At 42.8% G+C, this 18,815-nt stretch overlaps 2 protein-coding genes and 1 long non-coding RNA gene across 9 annotated transcripts in view; 1 reads left to right on the top strand and 2 right to left on the bottom strand.

Annotated features, from left to right (window-relative positions):
* pigs (pickled eggs) overlaps positions 1-18,815 on the top strand; it is an 87,248-nt gene that overhangs the window by 56,365 nt on the left and 12,068 nt on the right. For both annotated transcript variants that reach the window (XM_064690545.1, XM_064690546.1), the window contains exon 5: positions 18,037-18,233. In XM_064690545.1, coding sequence (XP_064546615.1) covers positions 18,037-18,233 — 197 coding nt within the window. The remainder of the gene's footprint in view (positions 1-18,036; positions 18,234-18,815) is intronic.
* LOC135434132 (uncharacterized) lies at positions 1,930-5,329 on the bottom strand. 6 transcript variants are annotated; one of them, XR_010437179.1, is made up of 6 exons: positions 5,213-5,315; positions 4,002-4,980; positions 3,058-3,932; positions 2,902-2,996; positions 2,714-2,822; positions 1,930-2,645 (listed from the first exon to the last, which is right to left on the bottom strand). It is a non-coding gene; the product is annotated as an uncharacterized LOC135434132 (long non-coding RNA). The 6 variants fall into 6 exon arrangements; XR_010437182.1 differs by having other exon boundaries at positions 3,067-3,932; XR_010437178.1 differs by having other exon boundaries at positions 2,714-2,996; positions 4,002-5,083; positions 5,213-5,329.
* LOC135434114 (uncharacterized) lies at positions 11,295-14,203 on the bottom strand. The gene is made up of 2 exons (XM_064690521.1): positions 11,630-14,203; positions 11,295-11,570 (listed from the first exon to the last, which is right to left on the bottom strand). The coding sequence occupies exons 1-2, from the start codon at positions 14,051-14,053 to the stop codon at positions 11,295-11,297; spliced, it is 2,700 nt and encodes an 899-aa protein (XP_064546591.1). The 5' UTR covers positions 14,054-14,203.

The following is an 18,815-nucleotide window of genomic DNA, read 5'->3' as shown; positions in this document are numbered from 1 at the left end:
CAACTAATAATATGCCCAGCTTTGAGCGGATCAAGTTTTTTCCTACAAATTTTAAACATTACTTTTTCGCCCATTTTCCGTTTGCATAGATAGTTAAAAATTAGTCAAACGAATGAAAACTTCATAAATAACATTCAATTCGCATTCACTCTGTACAACTTTTATCCGAAAGGACTAGATTTTGCGAAACGAAATCCGATCGGAAGTTAAACAAAAAGGTTTCGTTGAAGCGTTTTCCGCTAATATTTCACACTTGCTAGTGAAATCGCGCATTAAGTTCTTTTGAATATGCGCTTGAAGCCGATCGGGCACATTCGGAAACTTCGGCCAAGAAAGCTTTGATCCGTTCATTTTTCGCACAGAAAGGATGGATTTGCGAAAAGTGTGAAACAGGGATCAAATGAACTTTTACAGAGATCGATCAAATTGAGTTGAAATTGTACACGACTAATCCGTCAATTTTCCACACTTGCGGGTGAAATTTCCAGAAATCTCGAGCATTTCAGTTACCAGGCTGATCTGTGCATTGATCCCCATACCAAAATGCACTCAGCAATTGGTCAAATCGAGCTGCAAGTGTATCTTAAATTCGTTTGTGTTTTTTTTGCCCCTTTTTTTTTGTATGTGTCATAGTTTATCTTCTATTTGTTTGTTTATTTTTGTTTTGGGCCTGCCGTCAACGATTTCTCGAGTCAACTAATTGAATTTGATAAAGCCGACGACTGCTTTTAATTGGCCAAACACTCGCACTGCCAATTATCGCCGATAGGAGCCTATGCCCCCCCCCCCGCCCCCGCCCCCGCGACTGCATTGCTTACCCAGCTCCAATTTGCCTAAAAAAGCTACTGCCCGGGGCTCAATTAAATGGTCGTTGTGATTATGGCCCGCCAGAAATGAATACGCACACGAATCTATGGGGAAACAGGGAAAATGTATCCAAGAAAAGCCAAGAAATTGTCTTCCAATTAAGGTTTACTGTGTCCCAATCTCTCAATGAGTTCCATTGAAGAGAAAAACAACGGTATTTTCCATGAATTGCCGTTGTGCGTAAGCGATAGTCGCCGCTTATCGATAACGTTCGATCAGCCAATAACGTTATACAACACTGCACAATATATTTGGTCCATCTTCGGCCAAACGGCCAACCACACAGTGCAATATTTGTATAATAAACCAATAAATTGCCGCTGTAACATAAATAAAAATAAAAATAAATAGCATTTCGACATTGATATTAACTGAGAATTCTTCTTGATCAGTCGCAGTTGGTTCGTGACTCGCTGGGCCCCAAAAAAAACAAAAAAAAAAACACTTCGTGAGCCCATTCAATTTAATAGTCCAACTTGGGTCGTTGCCTCCTCAATTGAGTCCCGCTGCTGCCTGCTCATTTATTGGCTACCTCCATGCATACCAAGTGGCCAAAAGTTATTGGGAAATTTTGCAGATACATACATATATAACTGGCGCTGAACGTCGACACGGACGTGGCACAATGCAATTCCAGTTGATCGTCGATCCTAACTCTACGTATGCATATGTACATACATATATGATCCCATTGGCAACTAGAAGTCGCTTGTACACGAAATACACACATATTTACATTGGGTGTTGTCACAGAGCGCATTTTGATTCACAACGAGTATCTTACAACATGCAAATAGTAGATCAATTTGATCGATCTTGCACTTACATATAGCATGGTTAAAGTTGCCTTTTTATCAGTTTTCGAATGAACCAAATCCGAAAGGGCGTTTTGGCATGTTCCAACCGCATGTGAGAATTCTTTCACGCTTTTCGCAATATCCACGTGGAAAATGGGCACCAAATGGAATGATTTTGGAATGAAGCATACATGATTTCCATGCTGATTTGTATTTGTCATTATCATAGCTTAAATAATTTAGTAAAATTTGAATTTGTAGCAGTTGAAAATAACTTTTTAAATGATATTTTCTAATGATATCTAGCCCATAAATTATGCCATATTTATATTAAACCATTTGCTTGCTAAGCTTGGAATTTGAAGGACATGTTTTGCTGAATGTTTGTCGACTTGTACATTCCGAATGTTGATTTATTCAATTTGATATATCTTGCGATCAGCTTGTAACTACAATTCGCAGTTTTGTTAAATCTATCAAGATATGCGCATAGTTATGTTCATTTTATTTATTTTTGTAATTTTTTTGTTTTTATGCTGGCACTCCTTTTCCTACCGTCGGACACATATGGGTCAGTCTTGCCTTATGACAACTGTCAGCCCGAAATGTTGATTTAGTTATTGCCAAAAGCAAATCGAAATGAATCAAATTCATTAGTGCCAATTTATTGTTTGGCATTTTCGGCCACGAGATCAAATATCTATCTGCATCTGTGGGTCCCAATCTGCAAGTGTGTCTCCAGGTTGACCAACTGTTGGCCACTTGGCAACGGGCGTGCAGCTGAGCTCCATTTAGGCCCGTTGCTCAGCTGGGGCAGCCAACGGGCAGGGAAGCAGGCGTCGATCGAGGCGTGCCTAATCCGATTTTGACTTTATTAACGGTGCAATTTGTACGACACTGTGCCGCAGCAGCAGCAACAACAACAGACGCCAGTTATTTTTTATGGCTTGCCCAGGCGAGTGCACAAGACTTTTAAATACACTGCATATAGGGTTAAAAAAAATGATTAAATTAAGTGCTCGACAATTTCGTAGTCACCTTTTCCCCACCATCAATACAGTTTTGCAGTTTGTTTAGTTTTGAGTTTTATCCGCCTGGCAAAGTGAACAACACTGTGCGAGTCTTTAATGCACTTCCTCTGCTTATTTTTGTAGCGCACTATGTAATACCCGGAATACATAAGAAAGAAACCGATTAGCTTAATATATTATTGCAATCAAGCTGATTGTAGACACACTTTATACATTCCTTCTGTTAACTATTGCTGCAGTTTATTTAGCTTTGCGATTTATCCGACTGACAAAGTGCATTGCATTGCAATTGCTTATGAACCTAGAGGAAAGTAACTGATTAGTTTGATATATTGATTTAATCTAGCTGATACTTGACTTACTTGACTTACTTCATGCATTCCTTTTGTTAGCTCACCCATCCTTTGGTGCAGTTTGTTCAACTTAGCGATTAATCCGCCTGGCAAAGTGCATTGCAATGCAATTTTATTATTTATTGCTGTCAATGCAACAATAACAACAACAGCAACAAAAACAAGTTGCCTCGCAAATTGTATGCTAATCGCTCGACCCAGAGCAGCGGGCGGCCCAACTCGATTGGCCAGTTGTTGCGGCAGCTGCCCGTGTGTCCAGAGAGCGCCAGCCAGATCTGTGCATGGCAAGGCGCTGCCATGGCCTGGTGGCCCGATCGGTGGCCAGGTCGGTTTCTTTATGATTGTTTTCCGTTGTCTGATTTATGGAGTGTTGCTGACTAATTTGAACTCTGGCGTGTTAAAGTTCTTGTAAGTGGCCGCCACTGTGCGCGCCACAATTGAAAATTCGCCTTTGTTCAAAGTTGGCCATTGTTATTGAACTGGCCGCGTTGTGTGGCATGTGCCACAGCTAAGATCAAGATCGTTTCAGGCAAGTTGTCAAGCTGTGCACGTGCACGTACACATATCTATATGCACGTTTATAAATACATTTAACCCCCCAACCCCTAGGCGCACACAAATGTCTCCATTAACGGTCATTCGTCTTAGGGATTGCGCTCTATATTTGTCGCAACTCCAAAATAGAAACCACATGGGCGGCGGGGGCCGGGGGCTAGGGTGCGGTTAAAGGTTAAAGCGCATCGCCACCAACTGCTTGCTATAAAAGGGGTCCAGTGCATGTGCATGTTATGACCAGAAGGAAGCGTCTCCTACTCCTTTAGGCACATAGTCACATGTCATGTCTGCCTGTTTCTCTTTGTGATCGCGTCTATGTATCTCGGATGCTACAAGAGGTAAAGACTTGAAATTGGTATTATGTATACTTCTATTACGTACATTTGGCAAACTCTTACATTCTTATAATAGGATGATAATTGGTAAGCCGCGAAAACTTCATAAAGATCGGACCATAAGCACCGAAGTAGTGTGCCACTAAGAGAAGCAGGGTATCTGCCAGTCGGGCACTCCCTACTGCTTACTTGTTGTTGCTGCCACTGCTCATGCGTCACGTTGCAGTTGCAGTTGCAGTTGTCGTGCCGTCTCAATGGCGACAATCATGTGACGGCCGCCCCACAAAAAAGGAAGTCCAAATCGTTGCGAGTCGCCTACGAAATGCGCCAATTGTTGTTGCCGATGATTCATTTTGTATTTATTTTTGTATTGTGGTTTTTTTTTTTTAGGCCAATTAACGTGCAAGTGCAAGCCAAGTTTTGCGTCTATTATGTGACAATTATGCTTCTTTAGCCTTATTTGCAAACTTAATCACACAATACGCAGCGCAGCGCGCTTTGTTTTGGTTTTCATGATTGCTGCGCTCAGCAGGGGGTCACATTGTTGCCAGTGTGTGCACGCTTTGCGACAGTTACATGCCAATTTGAGTCGGCTCTTTGTGTGCGCGTGTGTGTGCGTGCGTGTGCGTGTGCGTGTAATGCCGGCAAATTACGCTTGACAGGGTCACAGTAGTTGTAATGCCGGGCAGTGTGTGCACACATTAAGCAGCTTTCACTAGCAAAAACTTTATGCAATTTATATACAAGGCGGGTGTTTGTATTGTCGCTGTCGCTGTGTGTGTGTGTGTGTGCGATGAGTATGCACAGTTTTTGCCTTTGAAATTCCGCAAATAGCCTTTCCAACTGACTCCGCAACAGGCCCGACTTCAAAGCAAGGCCGGCGCACATTTCCCACGCATTTGGATGCGTCTCGTTGATGGACTGCCGCCGTTTTGGACTGCGATTGCGACGCCTGCACGTAGCCGGACGATGTCACCAACTTAAAGCGCAAAAAAACATTGAAAACGAGTCCAAGTCCAAAGCGGCGACCTTTTGTGTGTAGCTGGGTCCAATAACAGACACAATAAACAACAGTTTTGCATGGCATAAATATTGTGAATTGAAAAGCCAAATATGAAAAGCGCGCACTGTTTAATCTAAGCCAACTAAGCGCGCGCGTATGTGTGTGTGTGTGTGTGTGTGTGTGTGGGTTGCAATTGTCGTGTCAACGTTTAAAAAAGAGTTCGCGTCACGTTTGTTTAATAAAATTAATATTTACATATGCTCGTATTTACCTGGCAAGCATTGAAATGCTTTTGCGCTCTGTGCCCAAAACTGGACAAATAGCCAAATAGACATGGCCTGGCAATTGGCACGACTCTCTGCCTTCGACCCTCCCCTTCAACTCCCATCCGCCTCCCCCGCACAGAGATTGCCAGATCGCACAAAGATTATATGCGAGACGCACATTTAGCTGTCGCCAGTGTTTACCTATTTGGGAGCGTTTTGTCATATTTCTGTTAAAGTTGCCAATTATTTTAACATGTTGTCTAAGTTAATTGCATTTGCTCAAATTGCTTATTAGTCAGTCGGGCTGTCATCATTTACCTGGAAGTATACATCCAACTGGTAAATGCTTGTTAAGTTTGTATATGCCAACAAAGCTAGTGGTAGCTGCAGTTGCAAGCTATACAGATATTTAGATACATATATCTAACAGCAGGCCAGCCAACATGCACTTCAAATATCAGGCAAGTTTATCCATATGCCACTTGCTTAACATATGCATCAACGCTTATCACAAGAATCGAACGCTCAGATATTAAAGGGCGCTTAGGCTACATGCCAGCTAACATGCACTTTACCAGGCACATGTTAAAACAAGCTGATGCTAATATGTTAATTTGTAACAGGAAGCTCGTCAAGCAGCAAATCAAGTCAATTGTCAACGGAATTGGAGCTACCGCTCATGGCTTATAGACCGTTTGTAAGCGTTGTTTATGGTCTCATCCGTTTCATGCCATTTCGTTTCGTTCCCAAGGCGCGCATTCTTGTTTCGTTTTCGTTAACGTTTTTGTTTATTTTGTTATTTTTTTCTTTTATTTTTGGGCATTTGCGACCACATTTGTAACTGTCTCGGGGCGAGTCGTTCGGCGCGCTCTCTCTCTCTCTCATAGCCCATAGTCTGTCTATCTAATTTTGGGCCGAGTCTAAATTCAAGTTTATAACTAAATATGCGCTTGGCAGGTCCACAGCATTGATGGAGGGCGGGGTAGGGTGTCGCTCTGGAAGCCAGCCGACACGGGGCGATTGGCCTCGATTGCGTTTGCGTTTGCGTTTGCCACATTTTTTAACAACTTCACCCACATTCAAAATTCGTTTTGGCTTTTCAGAAAGAAGGCAAAAAAACAAAAAAAAACAAACCAGTTCAGTGTGGTTTAGTTTAGTTTTGTTTTGGCAGCGGCTTTGTCTTGTTAGCTGTGTATAGTAAAGTATAGCATGGTATATACTTAGTACACTACTAGATAGATCAATATATTCATATGTATATGCATCTATTTGGCCAAGTTATATCTATCTAGAAGCTGCCAGCTATACATGTAATATATTCTAGTACAATCCCATACTTCACATTGAAGTACATTCACCTCTCGAACATTACAAAGAAATACAAATAATGTCTAACTTTGGATTAAATACCCTGAAAGACATATGGCTTGGGGCTTAGCAAATATCCCACGATAATTGTGCAATTTTCCCTACAATAACTCGCTTTTCCAACGATTCTGTCTATAGCGATTTATGCTATAATGATCCGATGTTTATAATATTTTGGTCCCAGATCAAGAATATATACACTTTATGTGGTCTTCTATGCGTTATATATATTATATATATAATATTTTATATATATTGACAAATATGAATACCCCCAATAAGAGCATGAAAGAAAAGCTAAAACTTAGAAAAGCTCAAAAATTCAGAGATTTTAATGCTCTATTTGACTTTACGAACTCGCAAGCGTTTCTACTGCATAAGAAATTCTTGACGATCTACCCCCCCCCCCCTCCGCTTCCCCCTCTCCCTCCCCCTCCCTCGTATGCTGGAGACATTTGTTAAATCGTAGTATTTGCTGATCTGTGACAAATTGTGTCATAGATCTATGATCAGGCTCTGGCTGCAGTCAGTTCCCACAAGCTGCCAGCTCGTATCAATTACCAATTGCATATCTGCAGTTATATTAGCTATGCCCACACACACACACACACACACACACACACATATGCTGACTATCGATCAGTGATCTGATCTCATCGATCTTTTGGCCATGGTCGTTTCCCACACCTGAGCGAGCGGACGGACGGACGGACGGACGGGCAGACGGAGGGGCCAACAAACTTTGGCAAACAAAACGCCTTCTATGGCATTATGGAAATACCGTTAACGTTTGGCCAAAAAAACAAGAAGAGGAGATGAAAGGAACGTGAACAAAAAAAAAACAGCCCAATCAAATTCATAAGTTTCTAGTATAGCCAAGATCAAAAGCGGGGCCCCCGAGCAGGTGACCGACGTAACCAATACACAGATTTTTAACAGCAACTGTTGCTGTTGTTGTTGTTGTTGTTGTTGTTGTTGCTGTTGTTGTTGTTGCAACAATCATTTGGCAGCGATCTATCATTGCCAACTGGCCAAAAGAGAGACACACAAGACGGCTTGGCCAGCTAGTTAGCTACGAGGAAGTTGTCCATGAGAACCTTGAACTCCAAGAAAGAAATCATAAAAGAGCGCTCGCCAATGTCCGACTGGAGGATACCCTAAGCCCAGTTGCCAGCTATACAAAAATGTTAACTCTTAAATATGAGTTTTTTTTTTTGTCCATTTAATGGAGCATTGGGAGAGGGTACCCAGAAAGTGGTATACTCTTAATCTGTGTACGAGAAGCTGTAACCCAAATTTTGATCTTCGAGTTATGCCATGTGCTAAAATATCGATATTTATCGATAACATGCAAGTGTTGGAAGTCATCGAGAATAAGCTCAAGTTTCTAGCTTTTGTTTCCTAGATCGAAGAGTTCAGACAGACTCTCTCTCTTTCGCTCTCCCTCTCTCTCTCTCTCTCTTAGCTCATATGTGCCAAACACTTTCAACAGATTACAGGGTATCGAAAACAGACAATAACCAACAAATATTGTTGTTGTTGCTGTCGACACGGCCTTTGAAATATGATTTTGAATGGAACAGCGTGGACAGTTTTTTTTTCCATCTCTTGATTTTGTGATTTTGATTGAGTTGAAAACAGCAAAAAAAATAAAAAATAAATAAAACACAAATAAAGCCCGAAACAAACCTCGTGCCTAGCTGGCTATCTGAATAAAATCGGTGGCAAGTCCACTTCACTCCATTAGACTCAGCTCTTTGAGCTGCCGTCTACCCTCCCCCTCCTCCTCCCCCCCTCCCCCCTCCCTCTACTCCACAGCCGCCCTGGCCGCGACCAGCTCAAAGACAGCCAACACAATGCGAAATTTGGTGTGTGTGTGTGTGTTTTTTTATTTGACAGCAAATCCGCTTAGGCGTTGGCCAAGTCAGAGGCCCACACACACACACACACACACACATGTGATTAGTGTGGGTGTGTGCAGTCGCTTATACCTTGCAGCCGCGTGTGGCATGTACAGGGTATGCTGAGGTAATTGCAGTCGCTTGACTTCTGATACCCTTTACTTTAATCTATATGTAACGATTTTTGGGAAGTAGCCAAGCTTGTTCATCTTGCTGCTACAGGCTAGATCTATATATATATACATATATATAGATATATGTATATCAGTCAGCTAGATCGGGCCAGCATAGTATACAGCTGTCAATCGGAGGAATTGCCTGCAAGTTAAGTGTTTGTTTAAGCACTGAAAATACGCAGAAAACCAACTTACCGATTAGCTAAATACACTATATATATATATATATATGTATATCTTCCTTTATATATCATATAGCTCCCTTGGGCAAAATCTGTTCAAAATTATTGACCACATATAATATTAAAAACTCACCAATTTGAAGTTGTCAATGATTTCTCTAATCACATACTATACATATGTACATATATACTATATATATACTATATTATATATGTATATATAAACTGTACCTTATATATACGCTATATATTGTTGCATAGTCAAGGTCCCAGGGTATCTGTATGTTTTATATTTTCTATATACATATATATTTAATATAAATCTTATTGTTCGTATTTTTTTGCAATGTCATTTTGTATTTCATTTTTTGCAGTTCGCTTTAATTTTGTTTGATTTAATTTGGGTTTTCTTTTTCGCGGAAGCAAAAAGCTGTTACGGGCATTGCGGCTACAAATACCCCTATATATATATATATATATTATATATATATGATTTTGTTTACTTCGCAATCGCCTTTTGCCTAATGCTGTTAACGTCATATTGACACACATTCGGGTCGGGCAGAAGCAGAAAAATAAAGTGCAAAAATCTAAGCTAATTACGTGACAGATACCCTTCCCCACACCTCAGTCTATGTCGCATATGCCACAAGCCGCAAACCCATCGTGGCAGCCGCCCCGCCCCGCCCCGCCTCGTTCCGGCCAAGCGGCGCGTGTTGCAACATCTTTTGCGCTTCCATAACGGCTTTCGCTCTCTTTCATTTGTTTTTCTTTTGTTTTTACCTGTACACACACACATATCAGCCGCATGTCACGTACTTGCGCTTTGTTGCATGCAACTTGCAGCTGCAGCATCGACTTGGCCCACATTGCGTCCACTTGCGGCAGCTCTGCCAGTGTTGGCAAAGTCACGTTAATATGCGCATCGACACCTGACATCGGACACCCGCACTCCAACCCCTCCCCAGCCCGCGGGGCCTCTGACCCATGCCACGACTTTATATCAACTTTAAGCCAAGGCGAACCAAAAATATTGTCGGGAAAAGCCAAAGCTCTGTGTCGAGAACAATTGTTTCCCCCATTGAAGACACACGAGATATAACAGTTCGATTTGATACGGTTTGCGAGATATGTATGTGAGGGGAAAACTATGTGCCAAGAAAACTTTTCACTTTTCCAACGATTTTTCTTATAGAGCTAGACGATATAGTAATATAGTATCTATTATCAAGTATATAGTGTCTAGTATTTAGTATCTACTATCTACTATATAGTATCTAGTATCTAGTATTAAGTATTTAGTATCAAGTATCTAGTATCTAGTATCTAGTATCTAGTATATAGTATCTTGTATCTTGTATCTTGTATCTTGTATCCTGTATCTTGTATCTAGTATCTAGTATACCATAACGTATACTATATACTATATACTATATACTATATACTATATACTATATACTATATACTATATACTATATACTATATACTATATACTATATACTATATACTATATACTATATACTATATACTATATACTATATACTATATACTATATACCATGTACCATGTACCATGTACCATGTACCATGTACCATGTTCCATGTACCATGTACCATATACTATATACTATATACGGCTGTTGATCGGCATTAATGAATGAATATATTATATACATATATCTATATATATATGTGTATATATACTTTACGACTTCATAGATATATGCTATGCTTTACCAGTTATCTCTTCATATGCAGTTTCTATCTGATCGACTATCCGTCCGTTTGTCTAGCGTTTCCAAAATTGGTTGGGCATAATGCAACTTTCAATTACCAGAATTAGAGAGTATCTGACAGTCGTTCGCCTTTGACTGTTCAACAGTCTTTCGTTTCGAGTGGGGCTGTAAGATGCAAACTTAAATTAAAATCTGTGCGATTTCCCAATATGATATAAAAAAGCATCTGGATTCAGCTCACATGAAATCGGTATCTTATATACCTTATATATTCTGATATTCTTTTATATATATATATATTCGAACCAAAAGTTATATACAAAGTAAAATGTACATTAAATATTTAATAATATCAATGAAATCGAAAAAACTCTCTGCCAATTGCTGTCAAAGTTAAATTAATTACAATTTTGAATTTAAATATAAATACCTGAACAAATAAATAAATAAATATATTACATTATTATAAAGCTAATTAATATGTACAAGTTTATAAATATTTTAAAAATTAAAAAAAAATGAAAATATTTCAACTAAAATATCAAAAAGTTTGAAAAAATTCCTGGTAAAATATAAAAAAAATATATATATATGTATATATAGTATTATATATATATGTATATGAATAAAAGTGTTGGGTCGTTACTTATTTACATGCATCCGAGAATTTGGATTTGGATTAGGATTAAAGGCATAGTCCAGTCCAGGATCAGAGAGGCCAGTACTCAATGGCTGATCTCAGAGTCGGACTGATCTTCCATAGCATCGCAGAGTTCATCGACTTCGGGCTTTTGACGCACTTTATCTTCTTCTTCTTCTTCTTCATCGTCGTCGTCGTCGTCGTCGTCAACATTCGTTTCCACGTCGTGATTATCATCTTCCTGTTCTTCTTCCGCAGTCTCTTCCTCAAGCGACTTGGCGAGCTCTTCCTGCTGCCTCCCATCCAGCTGCTTCTCTATTACCATGTCCATATTCCCGCTTTGCTGGAGCGTCGATGGATGCTGTGGGCAAAGCTTGAGTCAACACTGGCCAATATGCTTTAGCTGCTATACATACTCACCACTTGGTCGCTCGCATCTGCTGAGACAATGCCCGAGTCGCCAGTCGGCAGTAGCTGCTCCGACCTATTGCTGGAGTCATCTGCTCCTGGACGCCGCGACTGCTCGTCCAGGCGAGTGCTCTCCGATAGACTGAAACCAGTCGGCTGAAACCTTGGCAGCGTCTGATCCAAGCGCGTGCTTACCAAAAAGCCAGATTCATTGAATCCAATGTCCCGCGGCTCGCTTGGCTGCACATCCAGTATATCGCAGTCCGTTGTCGACACCTCCAAGTCCATGTCCGACGAGCCGTCCGGCACAGTTGCATCGAGTGCCTCATCAATCGTGGCCAGCTTTTCGCGTATCCCCGCCAATTGCTCATGCAACTTATGCGCCTCCCTGCTGGTGCACGGCTCTTCCAGGCGCCCGTGTATCGTCACAATGCGTGCCCGTAGCTGATGCTGGGCCGCCCGCAGATCGCATTTGACCTGGGTCATGCTAGTGAGGGTGCTGGCCAAGGTCGCATTGCGCTCACATTCGGCAACGGGCATATCATGATGGGGCGTGTGCGTCTGTGGCTCCTCGCAGCGACGCTTCCCGGGCAATCTGTTGAGTGGGGAATCTGTTGCTGCCGCGTTGTTCGACAGGCGACGTTTGACGACCTTGCGCGCGAGCTCGTCCGACACTGCAACGGACACCGACGGGGAGCGTTGATCGGGACGTGTGCTGCCAAGGAAGCCGGCCACATTTCTGGTCAGTCTGCGCTCCATAACAGTCGCCGTGTCGCGGCTAATGTTCCGCAACATATTGTCCAGTGCGTCGTTTAGTAGCGATCTGGAACGGCTGGACGTCAGCAGTTCCGGCACTTGCACATCCATGTCGGAGGACTCCTCCGAGTCTGGCTGAATACTGATGAGCTGCCGCCGAATCTGGATCATTTCGAGGCGCAGCCTGTTCGCTGCCTCACTGCTGCACGGCTCCTCGAGGTGCCGCTGTAGTTTCGACAAGCGCGCCTCCAAGTAGCTCTGCTTGTCCATCAACGACGTGCTGCCACGGATCTGCGCCGCCTGCGCATTCGCCTCGGCTTCAATTTGAAATTTGGTGCGTGGCAATAGCGGCAGCAGCTGCTGCACCCTGGCATCGTTGGTGTTGTAAGAGAACAGCTTCGGATCCCTAATGCCGGCGGCAATGGGAATAATGCTGACCGTTCCTCCGTCATATTCGCCCTCGCCCTTCGCATTGGCCTCGACTTTGCGTGGACGCACATTGGCATTGAACGGCGAATCCGGATCTTCGTCTCCGCCATCCTCTTTGGTCGAGCGACACTGTAGGATCGGCAAGGCGTTCTCACTTAGCTGCTCGGCAATCGATTCGTCAGCGGATGAGTCCGTGGACATTGGAATAATAAGAAACCGAGGCTTCTTAACACAATCATCCGAAGGTTCAGACTTCACTTCGACCGCTGACTTAGCCTTCATGGCACGGCTCACGAAGTCGTATTTCCGAGGCTCCAGCTCGGTGACAGAGCTCTCGTCGGCAAGATTCCATTGCTCCACCCTGATGACCCTGCCCTGATCGCCCAGCTCGTCCGACTCGATAGACATATCCGAGATGTTCATATTATTAATGGGGCGTTCGAGCATTATCGACTCGGCCATATCCGACTGATCGTCCAGCTCGTTGTTCTTGGCCGACTGCAGATGGCGGAACGCTACGGCGCTGCTCTCGACGTCGTCTATGATCGCGAGCCGATTGGAGAACTGCCTGGAACGAAAGGGAATGTCCGGCATCAGCGTGTTCGATGTGGTATCCATATGGTAGGTGAACAGCTTATAGTTGCCCTTCAAGTCAACGATATTCGGATCTGTCGCATCCACCAGCTGTATGCCCCGCCACAAGGGATGCACCGCATAATCCGTACTATTTACGTACAGTTCACGGACTGGCTTATATTGCATATGCTTGCGGCTGAAGCGCTCCGCGTCGGACATCACCGTAAATGGTTTTGGTTTCATCACATAATTGTATGGAGAATTTGGATGCTGGTCGCTTTTATCGGGAGCACAACTTGGGGCCCGATCTTCTTCATTCTCTGGCAGCAAGCGCCCGGCACAGTCACGTTTGCTGCACACCCGGGCGCAGTGTGTTAGGAAAATAGTCGCATTCACATGCACCGTGCGGGAGAGCACATGGCCGGCCGGCAGTTGGATGCACTGGCGCATAAAGAAGTCCATATATTGGCCAATCGGAAGATCTGGTTGACGCACAAACTCCCCGTCCCCGTCACCGTCCTCGCTCCGGCAGGCCGCAACGATGGCAGTAAGCAAAGTGGCCCAGGTTGGATTTGTGTAGAAGGCGCGAATCGCTCGGGCTGCACGGGACAACGTCCGAGCCTCGACCAATTGATTATTGCACTCCCCGTTGGCTGCGCCTTTGAATGGATTCATATTGAAAGCAATCGACTAGCTCCGGCAAATTATTTATATAAAAATTGCAATGAATTTCCACAGTAAAACGGAAAGTTAAGAACATTCTCTCACCTACTCTACTTTTGCGAACGATTCTTTTTTTGAAAGTGCAAGGATAATGTTTTCGGTTACGATGTGAGCTTGCGAAGCGATTTATTCGAAAAGGACGGATATGGCTGCCGGCCATAACGTTGTCAAAAAGTTCCCAGGCACATCCGGTCAACACTGGAAGCAATTGTGGTGCGAGCCCGGCAAGCTAAGCAAAGGTGCGCATCAAATTGCGCGTTGACCAACACTGTTTCAATTCAATTACGACCACAGGTGCCGATTGGCACTTGCATACTCCTTGGCTGGACTCATACTCAAAGGCATCGTGTAATAGAGTATAACTTTTGTCGTTCGTTCCGTAAATTAGTGTTCGAAAATGTTGCAGAAGAGATTTGGTACAACACGCGCAGCGGCAGGTGTCCACATTGCCTCGCACGGCCCGGAAATGCTCGACATTCGGCACAGCTGATGAACTCATCTCTAACCAAAGCAAAGCTGTCTATCGAATGCCGTCGTTATTCAACACTTAACTGTCGAAAACTTTGCCACGTTTGAGTCAATTATTATAAGTAACCAATACGTATTCAATTAATCAGGCTTTAGCTAGTCTGCTTGAGAAATTCACACATAATTCGGAAGAAACAGAGTTTGTTTTGCATACACGAATTGTTGCATGCGCTTTTAAGACATTCTCAACACTAATATCGATAGGTGCAATAATCAAACTCGGCTCATCTCTTCTTAGCGCACAGGTCCATATCGTATACCGCCATTGCTCAACACTGTTCGGTCGAAAGCCTCGGCAGTTGCACTACAACCATCCTTTATACTTTATCAAAGTAACACAACAAAGGTATGCATAAAGCAATAACGTCAATTAGCTTCCTGAAGTGTTGCCCAGCACTAATATCGATTGGTACTCATAACACGTGAGCCTGTAAGGCTCTGCCGAGATTGGCACGGCGCCTGGCATCTTAGAAATTTGTCCAACACTAATATCTAGCCTCAAATAGCTTGGCAGGACTGGCAATGGCCAAGGCTTGCGGCGCTTAGGGCCAACTGGAGTGGAACCGAGCAGCTCATCTGCATTGAATGCATGGCTGCATATCGAGTGCCATCGTTGTTCAACACTGGCTTAATCAAAACATCATCACAACTTTGGCACGTGCTGCAGCATGAGAGATTGTGATGTCATAATAACTATTTCCATGCTCCTCGTGTCGATGCCGACGCTTTCGAAAGTGAAAATCTGATGCAGCTTTGTGGAGGCAACAACAACGACAACGGCGGCAACGAGGCACCTTTAACGTCAAGGCACATGCACCACACACAGCTTCGATTTGAATTTGAATTTGAATTTGAATTTTGGTCTCGGTTCTAACCGAAGCTGCGATGCGCTACCAAAAAGCTGCGCTGACTCAGCTCAGTTGAATGGGAAGACAATATTGTATTGCTGTCTAGAGGCAATAAAATATAAGATGTCCACTGCGATTTGGCTTGCACAAGGCCAAATGCCCGACCGTGGGTAGCGCAGCGCAGCGCGAAGATGCAGACCTATTTAACGCCTCGGGCCCAAATGCATCGTGGGCGTCTTTTGTCTTTTGTCAGTGTCTGGCTCGAGCTTTGCCTTGATAACAGCTGCTGCCGGAGGAGACGCCAAATGCGACTTCCGAATGCTCTAACATCACTTCAGTGTTGCCACCTGGTCATAATAATATTGAATGTAAAGTGCTGCCAATTTGTTCCATTCATTTTAAGTTCACAGCAGTGCCAACTTGTATCTGCTTGTACGTTCAAATATATTATTGCATTCCATTTACTGACAATAGGCAAATTGCGATGTTGCCACGCCCACCGCCCGGCGGCATTTATCGCCAGACGTCAGACGTCAGCAGCTTGCGATGATGCCCTTGTTTGGGTTTAGGGTACTGCGAAACGGTGAAACAATAAACACCAAATAAAGCACTTTGAATGCAGTTTGTGGAGATAGCCATAAACAAAAAAGATGAAAAATACAAAATAAATAAATAATAACGCGACACGAGAGAGGGAAATATTGAAATTGTTGAAATATTAAATTATTACAAAAATGTGCATAAATGAATATGGAATGATCTATGTAAATGGAAATCGAAATGGAAATGGAAATGCATGACACGTCGTTCCCATTTGTTGCATGTTGTTGCCTTTCGTCGTGCCAAGCAGCGCCTTCAAATCGAATCCGAATCTGAATTGGCTTCGATTGGAACGGATCGGATCGGATCGGATTGGATCGCATAACATTAAATAAACGACGCGCGCCAATCTTGATGACATAACCTCAAAAAGCGACGTCAGTTCTTTTTTGCTAACGGTGCATGCGGGGGCGACAAGTGTGACAGTGTTGAAAAACAGCTTGATCTTCAGGGCTGCAAATGGATGTAAAGTGTTTACAAGTACAGCAAATTGTTAATGGAGCAATGTTACGATTGGGCGAACCTTATAGGAATTATCGTTCGCAATTCAAGTTCATTTCAAAGTTTGACAATTTCCCAGATCCATGTGAAAAGCTTTGAACTGACCTAAGAAGACCAAGCTTTGTTAATTAAATCTGCATTGTAGTATATGCGATAGACATCTTCGATTTAAAATTTGTATATTTGTAGTCATCTTATGCGTAAATCACAGGAGGAGACATGTCCGACCTCAGAAAAGCATATGTATATATATATGGAAAATCTTGATCAGTAGTATCAAGATTTCCATCGGTTTGTCTCCTTATTGCCGTGATAAAACTTGACAGGCATGAAATATTGACAAAACTAAGCAGTTACGATATTTACTCTGTCTTTGACATTTAATATATAGGAGCAATCGATCTAATAAAAACTAAATTTTATATGTTTTTCTTGGATACAGTTTACAATTTCATAGATAGATTGTTAGAATAAGTGTACTCTTATGGGAATTTCTGTATTAATATATTCCTAGTCAAGCACACGCTAACGCCACCAATTTTTGGCTCTCTGATCCTCAGTCAAACTCAAAAACACCTATTGTTTGCTTATAATTCACAACTAGTTATAGCGCAGAGTGTCTGTCATAAGCTCACATTGTTCGAGCTTATGTGAGAAAAGGATTGCTGTCATGAGTTCATATACTGGCAGATTGTATATGTGGCAGATGGGATTACTTTCAATCAAGCGCAGCTCTTATTCCCATATAATTCCCAACCAGTTCTAGCTCATTCCGTAATGAGTGCGCAGTGATCTACATACTGGCAGATTGTATATAAGGCAGATGGGATTACTTTCAATCAAGCGCAGCTCTTATTCCCTTATAATTCCCAACCAGTTATATTTCGATGATCCTGTAATGCAGAATCGCACTGATCTACATTGTAGCTGTAGCAAATATGTGAAAAATGTGTGCCACATATTTAGCTAGGCCCGCCCATTCACAATTTATGTGCTGGCCAAATGACTGATAAGTGACGAGTGTTTGCGGGTAGGTGGATGGAGGGGCTGGGGTTGGGCTGCGTGTTAATTAATTATGCATAACATTGCGGCGCCATCATTCGGATGATGGCAGCTCCTGTGCCCTGGCCTGGTTGCCGCAGCTCGCTGCAATCAGTCGAACTGACGCGTAGACCCTGTTCTGCCGGTGGAGCTGGGCAAGGGGGGGGGGGGGATGGGCGGGGCAGCTGCCCCGTTTGCGGCCTGCTCAGTTGCCGTCAGCCTAAAAATGCCGCGCTAAATTCTTGAGACTCTTTAAAAATAAACTTTTTCTAGATTTTTGTCGCGCTTTAAAATAAGCCAAAATATTTTTGACTTTCACTTGCGATGCGTCTCGGCGCGATTGTTGTTGCTGTTGTTGTTGTTGTTGTCGCTTTTGTGTCTAATTTATTGTTGTTGCGCTCTTTAATTTGTTTTCAGCACGCAAATTATGTGCGGCAAGCGGCAGAGGACTATTTGGCCCGGCGACAGGCGCGCAACAAATCAATGACACGCTCAATGACTTCCGGATTGGCCGGACCGATACTCGCCCTGGGCAATGTGCATTATCTGCCCGCGGCGAAGAGCGGCACCTTCTTTGCCCGCGACAATGTCTCCAACTTTATAACCTGGTGCAGGTGAGTCCTAGCCTAACTTATACAAATTCAAACTAGATCTAAATCTTCCACATAGCTATGCTTTCCAATTAGACACATTTAAGGTTCAAATTCACAACTGCTTCGAGTTATCACAAGTTCAGACTTTTATACGATCAATATAATTCTCAACTAGTTCCAGCTGGCAGATCTTGTCATTAGTCTCATTTTAAGAGAACATCTACAGGCTCTTAACTAGAAGCTAGTTGGGATAGAATTTCCAGCTGCAAGCTGAGCATCGATAATTCAACTTTTCACGATCATAAATCGCAGTTCTGTGGAGTCTGTGCTGATAAAGTTGTTCTCAAAGTAGACCGAAATGATTCGCTATGAAAACCAAAGCCAGCTGTCTAAGAACCTTATCGACCTTATCTAAAGATCGATATATCGATTGTGAGGTTTTAGCTTTCAGTTTCTCAGTTATCTTTAATTGATTACCTTTTAGAGATGATATGTTTCATCAATAACATTGATTTAAAATAAGTTTATTTTCGAACCTTTTTTTGTATAACATGAAGATCACAGATAGACATTATGACATGATCCTCGATTTGAGTTCTCTGC

This window comes from Drosophila montana, unplaced genomic scaffold, assembly GCF_035044405.1.
Source record: "Drosophila montana isolate Dmon_TW-CO22-7 unplaced genomic scaffold, ASM3504440v1 contig_3274_1, whole genome shotgun sequence".
Taxonomy (NCBI): domain Eukaryota; kingdom Metazoa; phylum Arthropoda; class Insecta; order Diptera; family Drosophilidae; genus Drosophila; species Drosophila montana.
The sequence above is the reverse complement of the archived record's forward strand: the minus strand, read 5'-3'. Positions and strand labels throughout refer to the sequence as shown.

Excerpts from the sequence above, each read along its gene's own strand:
- LOC135434114 (XM_064690521.1), bottom strand. The coding sequence starts at position 14,053 with ATGAATCCATTCAAAGGCGCAGCCAACGGGGAGTGCAATAATCAATTG. Across the intron at positions 11,571-11,629 it reads CAGATGCGAGCGACCAAGTG|CATCCATCGACGCTCCAGCA; the intron begins GTGAGTATGTAT and ends CTTTGCCCACAG.